This window comes from Cygnus olor, chromosome 5, assembly GCF_009769625.2.
Source record: "Cygnus olor isolate bCygOlo1 chromosome 5, bCygOlo1.pri.v2, whole genome shotgun sequence".
In the NCBI taxonomy this organism is placed as follows: Eukaryota; Metazoa; Chordata; class Aves; order Anseriformes; family Anatidae; genus Cygnus; species Cygnus olor.
This window is the reverse complement of record NC_049173.1, coordinates 3,569,390-3,577,699: the sequence shown is the minus strand read 5'-3', so window position 1 is coordinate 3,577,699 and position 8,310 is coordinate 3,569,390. Positions and strand designations below refer to the sequence as shown.

The 8,310-nt window shown below is 52.4% G+C and overlaps 1 protein-coding gene across 4 annotated transcripts in view; it reads left to right on the top strand.

Moving 5' to 3' along the window:
• The first annotated feature begins 5,936 nt into the window (after window positions 1–5,936).
• DDHD1 (DDHD domain containing 1) overlaps window positions 5,937–8,310 on the top strand; it is a 66,457-nt gene continuing 64,083 nt past the window's right edge. For 3 of the 4 annotated variants that reach the window (XM_040558414.1, XM_040558413.1, XM_040558411.1), the window contains exon 1: window positions 5,937–6,739. In XM_040558414.1, coding sequence (XP_040414348.1) covers window positions 6,034–6,739 — 706 coding nt within the window. In that variant the 5' untranslated portion in view covers window positions 5,937–6,033. The remainder of the gene's footprint in view (window positions 6,740–8,310) is intronic. The other variant, XM_040558415.1, reaches the window with a different exon arrangement.

Below are 8,310 nucleotides of genomic sequence, written 5' to 3'. Positions count from 1 at the left end.
TCTGCATCCTGGTATAACTGGTGAAAAAACACCACCGAGTTACCTTTACCTTTTCTACATTATCCATTTACTCACCATCTCTAGCAACGAAGAAAGAAATTCAGTGACCCCACTAACACTGGCAACAGCCCAAATCCCAGAGCAAAGGCACATGTGGCAAAACAAACTTTCTTGGAAGAATATTCCAGGAGGAAGGGAAATATCCTAGAAATGAGATGGCATCATTTACAGGACAGCATGTACACGGAGGTAGCTGTTGGCAGCCGTGGAGCTGGGCTACATCAGTGCTCTATGAGGGATCATAGAATCATCTAGGTTGGAAAAGACCTTCAAGATCATGAAGTCCAAAGATCCAGGAGGAGAAGCTGGGTTTGAAAGGTTCTCTCTGGTGCAGGACATGCATCTGGATTGGAATCACATTTCTGGGTGAGGCATTCTATCCACTTCTATGAGCACAGGATGGTTTGGGTTGGAAGGGTCCTTAAAGATCATCTCATTCCAGCCCCCTGACATGGGCAGGGACCCCTCCTACCAGCCCAAGCTGCCCCCAGCCCCATCCTTGGGCACTGCCAGGGATGGGGCACTCACCCTGCTCTGATTCACTCCTGTATGAAGGGCAAAATCTGTACCCCTGAAGAAGAGACAAGGAGGAGGCAGGAGGAGATGTAGCCGCTGAGCTCAGGCACAGCTCATGTTCAGCCTTTTCTTTGCAAGCGCTGCCAGCAATCTGCCTGTGCACGGCTTTCTGTGAGTCTCACCAATGCACAGGTGAGCACTTAACGTTCAGCATGCACTAGGACTTTGCCAGAACAAAGTCTGAAAGGGTAAATACTTCTGCCAGTGGTCATTACTTTGCTTTCTTCCTTTTGTTTACCCTGGAACAAAGGCAAAAGAAAAAAAAAAAAAAAGGCAATACAATTGAACAATGCTGCATTGAGAGAGACAGTGTCTGATGTCTCAGAAATGACCCCCTCCTTGCCCCCTAATTCTTGTCTTTTACAGCTAGCAGGATATTCTGCTGCTGCTTGCAGTAGCGGAAAAAGTGACATGGAGCCGTGGCCTTGGAAGAACATCTCAGATCTAGAGAAAGGCACATTTGACCTTGGCATAGGAGCTGTACCAAACCCGCTGGTGTTCAAGGAAAAGATAAACATAAAGAGACAAGCCTCCTGCGTCTGATACTAGGACAAAACTCTTGCCAAGGGGGATTTTTAGCTCAGTTGACCAACGTCCCTTCTAAAGGAGCCAGAGAGTTAATGTCCCCTGTGCAGACAATATCATGTTGTAAGCAAAGATTTTTTGGAAGCCTGCTTAATTTGATGAACAATATTTTAGCAGAGTCCAATTACTAACACTCTCAGTGTATCCAAATATATTTGGATAGCTGTGAAACTAAAAAAGCAGAAGTGTTTGATAAATATTTCCTGCCTGCATTTGGGACAAAGTTGAATGCCATTTCCACATTATATAATGATGATGAAATGCTTCCCAGGCAAGCAACTTAAAAAAGAACATTAAACAGCACAACTGACATTTTAAAAGCAGCAGGTCTAGAGGACTTGCACGTCAGGGTTTTAAGAGCTGGCTCTTCAGGCGACTGTTCTCACACAGGGTGAGAATGTGAGAGTTTAGAAATGGGCCAGAAGAGCATTTCTAAGATGAAAATCAGTGTCGTGTCAATATTTGAAGAGTGTGACTGAGGCAAGCCCACGTAATTTCATGTTGGTTTGCCAGACACCTCTCCTGACCTAGGTATAATGAAGTGGTGTGTACCAATTAATAAGGAGATGGAGAGTGGGGATGTAATGAAAAGGTAATCATCAGTTTTCATGGGAAATGGTTCCTGTCAAAGAACAAATTTCACCTTGTTCCTTAATAAAATCACGGATACAGTTGATAGCAGTAACTGTGTTGACTCAGTGCTGCACTGTATCCAGATTTGAAGAAAAAAATATATACAAAATCAATATGAGTGCATAATAAATGGCTTAAAAATAGCTAATGGAAAGACCTTAAAATGGCTTTGTTATAAAGGATTCATCAATGAATAAAGACTGTTTCTAATGGACTCTTGCAAGCACTTGGACTTGTGCTATTCATTGTATTTTATTTAGGATCTGGAAGAAAACACAGGATGATTGCATCATTTGTGAACCGCGATAATTTCAAAACTGATTACCCTGTTTAAAGTTGCATTAACAGGAGTAGCTTGTCAGGAAAACAAAGACAGCAGAGTGACAAAAGCAGTCCAAGCTACCTGGTAAAATGAGGTTAGTTAAAGGAAGTCTTAGGACAGGCAAGTGCAAAGTCATACGCTTAGGAACAATTATCCAGCACAGTGCAGGACCATGTAGACCTAATCTGTAAATTCAGAAGTACTTCTTGTTTAGTCTGTACCCTGGAAAGCAGCAGCATATGTGACTCTTGTTTTTAGTGGAGCTGATGGTGAAATTCAAAGTCCAGTTCTTGTGTGCATATTTTTTAAAGTAATTTTTTAAAATTGGAGGATATTCAGAGGTGATTTGCAGTGCTTTATATTTTCAATGGAAATTGCTAACTGTATGAACTCTGCAGAAAGAAAATATGTATGCATATACAGTCTGCAGAAGCCTTCTGTGAAGGTCCCATGATACAGCGAACACAGCATCCACTGGTTTTAGTCTGCATGGAAATTCACAGTGTTATACAAATCACACTTCAAAATTAATGCACCTTTGCTTTAAAACTTCCATATAGACAGATACATTCTTCTACTACATTTATTCCACTATAAGGAAACCTCTGTCCTCTCGTGATAAAGGAAGTTTATACATTTATTTTTTATTTCATGTAGATCTGTGGTGATGGAAGTTGAGTCCTGTGTCATGTCAGAAGCTTTCACGCTACTCTACGCCTGTGAGCTGAGAGTTGCACACAGCATAAAGAGGAAAATAATCCTCTTTTGAGCTCAAATAAGAGAGGTTTGGGCTCTCAACTTCCATTCGCACCAGCCTACCCCTGCAAGACCTTTCCCACAAATTCAAAGTGAACAATAATGGGACTTTTGTGTGTGTCTTTGATGGCACTTTGATAAACCAGTTTTCAGGCCATGTATCTCCATTGATCTCCAAGATGGCTGTAATGGAAAAGTCAAATTGCAACTCTCGATGCTGTGGTTCAGCTTGATGATGACGAACAAAGTCTTTTTGCCTACTGTCTACAGAGGCACTATGCACAAGAAAATAGTCTGCATAGGGAGAGCAGACATACACCTCCAGAAATGCATATCAGGAAATAAACCACGGAATCACAGATCAAATCATCTCAAAGAATTATATCAATAAGGTGAAGAACATTTAATGTGCCCCTTGCTCATTTGGGCAATCTTTCCTTGTTGTCTCAGACAAGAAGCAAAAGGAGGGAGAATTTGAGTAGGATGACATAAGAAGAGTGAAACACTTGTTGAATGACAAAAGATGGTAAAATCCCACTGGCTTTGGCAGAAAAAAGCATGAAAAGAGAATCCTATGAGATGTGTCTTCAAAACAATCTACAAGGTAACTAGCATTACCCTCTTCTTCCCAACTGCAGAGGAAAATCTGGGACAGATTTCATGGAGAGCTTACCTTGTGGAGTTCGTTAGAAATGCAGACGGTAAGTTAAACAAACATCATATCCCTGTAGCTAGAGCGATGGGAAGTCAAATGCCCTAGCACAGCTTCCTCTGGTGACTTCTTGCTTGTACCTTGTTTATCTCCTCTCTTTCCTCTTTCCCCATCTGAGAAGGTAGAACAAGCACGCAGAAAGCTCCTGTGGTGGAGGCTCCTGAATGCTAACAAAATTCTTGGAGCTTTTAGGATTGAAAAGTGTTGCCGATGCATTCAAGATGCATTCACCCGCAGTGAACATTTTTAAAAGCTTCAACTGTCCTTCCTGAACTTAATCTGGCCTCTCTTTGTTTTATCACACTCCATTAACAGGATTCCCTTGCTGACAGCGGATGTAGGAGGTAGGGCACAAGCCTATTTTGGGAGATACAATGCCACGCAATACACAGAAGTTCCCTTGTTGCTGCAGGAGACTGTAGGATGGAGCCAAGCAGAAGGGAATGGTGTATTAAGCATGTGAAATCCCATTTCCAGTAGGAGATGGGGGAATCAGCGAACACATGTACTGTACCCTGTTTTTCCACAACCGATGTGCAGGGCTATGAGAGGTTTTGCTGTAAATCAAGAAGGGGAATGACACACGCAGAGATTTAGGGCTGGGGGCACGGAGATGTATGTGAAACTCTGCCAACTACTTTCCTGCCTGCACACTGGCTGCGTGTACACACGTACACACACATACACCAGCATTTGTTTTTTTGGGGGGTAGTTCTTGATCGACTGCTGGGAGCAGAGGGCTGGAGGCTGCAGACCAACACGGTGACCTGCTGGCTGTAATGCCTGGGTGGGTGTGTAAGGCAGCGGGGGATTCTGTGCACACAGATGTGACAACAGCACAGGTATCAGCTCCCTCCTCCTCTGAGGTGTAGGTGAGATAGGAGTATCGCTCACATACCCTCGCACCACCTTGTTGCTCCCAGGTGTGTTGCGAAAAGGGGGTTTTCTCATAAACAGGTGACCCCACCCCAGTAAGCTGGGGTGTGTTTCTGGGAGTCTCGCCCTTTCTCACCCACACAATGGCCATGAGAAAGGATGGGGGGGGACTTGCACACAGAGAAGTGATCCAACCATGGGTGTGTGTTGGTCGCCAGGAGTGGTCTCAGACAGGCGTGAAGCCCTGGCACCCTCCCTCATCCTTGTTCCTGACACAGGCTGCCCGGTGTTTTATCATGCAGCACCCATATACATCTGGACCCCTCTCCAGCCGACTGTGAGGGGCGTACTGGGGGCACACCAATGAGCGCAGGTGAGCCCCAACACCTCCCATTTTCGAGGTCATCACTAGCGTTTGGAGGACTGGGGCCTTGCACGAAGGTGATCCCCGGTTGCACATGCATCCCCCATGAGGACACTTCACGCAGCATTTCCCTGAGCGTGGCTGTCACCCATTCGCCTGCAGGGTCTGGTTGCTGCCACGGGGTGCGACCCCCCCAAGCACACACAGAGGTGAACACCCCATTAGATATGGCTGGGGAGGGTCCTCACACAAATCATAGAATCATAGAATCACTAAGGTTGGAAAAGCCCTCCAAGATCATCTGGTCCAACTGCCCCCCTACCACCACTACCACCCACCAAACCATGTCCCCAAGCACCACGTCCAACCTTTCCTTGAACACCCCCAGGGACGGTGACTCCACCACCTCCCTGGGCAACCCGTCCCAATGCCTGACTGCTCTTTCTGAGAAGAAATGTCTCCTCATTGCCAACCTGAACCTCCCCTGGCACAGCTTGAGGCCATTCCCTCCAGTCCTATCACTAGTTATCTGCAAGAAGAGTCCGACCCCCAGCTCCCCACACCTTCCTTTCAGGTAGTTGTAGAGGACAATAAGGTCTCCCCTGAGCCTCCTGATGAAACACCCCCAGTTCCCTCAGCTGCTCCTCACAGGACTTGTGCTCCAGGCCCTTCACCAGCTTCGTAGCCCTTCTCTGGACACACTCCAGGGCCTCAAAAAACATACACCGTCTCCCCCACAGACACAGGGCAAACACCAGCAAGTAGTAGCGAGCCCCACAGCCCACCCCCAGGCTGCGACCTGCCCCTCACACCCCCTGACGAGGGTGCCAGAATTGCTGCACGGGCACCCAGCCCTGCGCACAGCCCCACAGCCCTGGGGCCGCGCAGAGCACCGCCTGCAGAGCCGGGGGCCAGCGGGCGCCTGAGGGCAGCGCCGCCCCGCGGCCCCCAAGCCGCGCCCGGTGCTCCCCGCTCCGCCTCAGGCCTCCGCCCGCCCCCGGCCGCGTCGCCGCACGCGTGACGATGCGGAGCCGCCCCCGGACGGACGGAGCCGGAGCCGGCGGCGGCGGCTGCGGCAGCCGCGAGCCGGGCGGCGCGGGGGCGGCCGAGGTGAGGCGAGGAGAAGAAGCCAGGCGAGCGCCGGGCGGCATGGATTACCCCGAGCCGCAGGGCGCCTGGGACCTGCCCGGGGAAGGCGGCGGCGGCGGCTGCTACGGGCGGCCGGCCCGCGGCGAGGAGGAGGAAGAGGAGGAGGAGGCGGCGGCGGAGAGCCGCGGCGTGGAGCATCCCCTGGCCCGCCCGCCCCGCCGCCACCACCACCACCGCCAGCAGCAGCAACAGCAGCAGCGGCCGCTCCGCGCCGCGCTCTCCACCTCGTCCTCCGAGGGGGAGCCGGAGGCCGCCCCGCCGCGGCAGCTCAGCCTGAGCGACTCGGCCGGCGGCGGCGAGTTCGACTCGGCCGAGTCCGGCGCCTCGCTGCGCTACTCCACGGGCACCGGCGGCGAGGGCAGCGAGGGAGCGGGGCTGGCGAGCAGCGAGAGCGGCGGCAGCGGCTTCTCCCTGGCCGCCTCGGCGCTGCCCGAGAGGAAGCGGCCGCGCTCGGCGGCGGGCGGCGGGCGGCCCCGCTACGAGGTGGTGCGGGAGCTGGGCGCCGAGGAGGTGCGCTGGTTCTACCGGGAGGACCGCAAGACGTGGAAGCCCTTCATCGGCTACGACTCGCTGCGGATCGAGCTGGCCTTCCGCGCCCTCGGCCCCGAGCCGCGGGAGGGCGAGGCGGTGGAGCCGGTGTGTGTGCGGAGCGGGCTGTACGAGGTGGACGTGGCCAACGCCGAGTGCTACCCCGTCTACTGGAACCGTGAGTGCGGCCGGGACCGGCCCGGGGTCCCCCCTGTCACCGGGGGGGACGGGGCCCTCACGGGGTTCCCCTCACGCAGGCCTTTTTGTGGGGGCTGTCACCGTGTGTCCCCCACAGAGACCGGTGGGGGTCCCCAGGTGTCCTCGCACACACGGTCCAGGTGTCCTCACGGAGGGGACACCTCGCACACAGACACCGTGGGTGCCCCTTGGGGGTGGGGGACGCAGCAGAGACGTAGCCCCCTCACCCCCATGCGCGTTTTGGGGAGCCACAGACCCTTCGCCACCCCAAGAGACACCACATGGAGCAAGAACCGGGCCCCTCTGCCCCACACCTGAGGAAGAGAGGTGACAGGGCTGCCTCTGCCCGCTGTCCTCCCCAAAAAGGGATGCCCTGCCCGCACGGGGGCGCTGGGTTTACCAGGTGGCCCTTCTGTCCCCACAACACACGCACGTAGGTGAATGGGGGGTCTGAGTGCTCCCTGTCACACAAGGAGGGGGAATGGGTGCTGCTTGATACCCACGTGCATTTGGGGACAAGGGATGGGGGGGAAAGGACCGCTCTGTCCCACAGATAGTGGGGCGAGGAGGCCAAGTCTCAGACATCCAGCAGCGCTGGGCATCCCGCCCTCCTGGACACACAGTGCGGAGGGCGGGATGCCCCTGGAAATTGGGTACCACTCAACACAGACTCGAGAGAGGGGGCACTGGATCCCCCTAAAGCACCCAGAGGGCAGGAGGCACTGGGGGTGACCCCCATGCCGCATGCAAACTCATGGGGGAGAGAGGGCACTGGGAGCTTTTTCATACACTTCCATCTGAAAAGGGATCCGGGGATCTTTCCCTCTCTTTCCCCACTGTGCACAAGCATCTGAAGGAAAGGGGGATCTGGGCATGCACACCCTGGCATACAGAGATGGTGGAATGGGAGATCTGAGCATCCTCTTGTTTCTTGACACGTACAGAAGAAAGTGGGAGGGAAGGTGACTGTGAACCCTCTGGCTTATGCTTCCCGTTTCCTAAATGGGAATGGGTGAGTGAGGGTGGAAATTTGCCATCGCTACTCCCCCCATCCTTCAATATGCGTGCCCGCTCTTCAGAAGGAGCAGGGTGAAAATGAGCAATTGTTTGTCCAGTCTCCCCGCCACATGCATGCTTCTGATCCCTCTTCTTTGATGAAGAATGATGGAAGAGACACCTGGCTTCTCTACTGCTCTCATCCTCTCTGCTAGGAAAGTAACAGTATTATGCTTTGTCTCCCCCAAGCGCATCGTTCTGCAGGGAGCATGACGTGGGACTTCTCCTTTCTGCTTCAAGGGGATGCAACAGGCATCTCAGATGCACAGTTCTTATTTCTTATCTTTCCAACAGAGGGGTGTTTGCTTCACCACCTCAGCTTCAAAAGGAGGTGGTGATGTACGCCTTCTGTCACGCTTCCTCAAGAGGCTCTGTCCCTTGCATTCATCTGTCGCCTTTGCTGGAGGAGAGGGGACCTAGGGGAACAGGTGAATGAGCAGGCACCTCAGCTCTTCGGCCTCTTCCTTTGGAAGGAATGTGTCCTGAGGTCTTGCT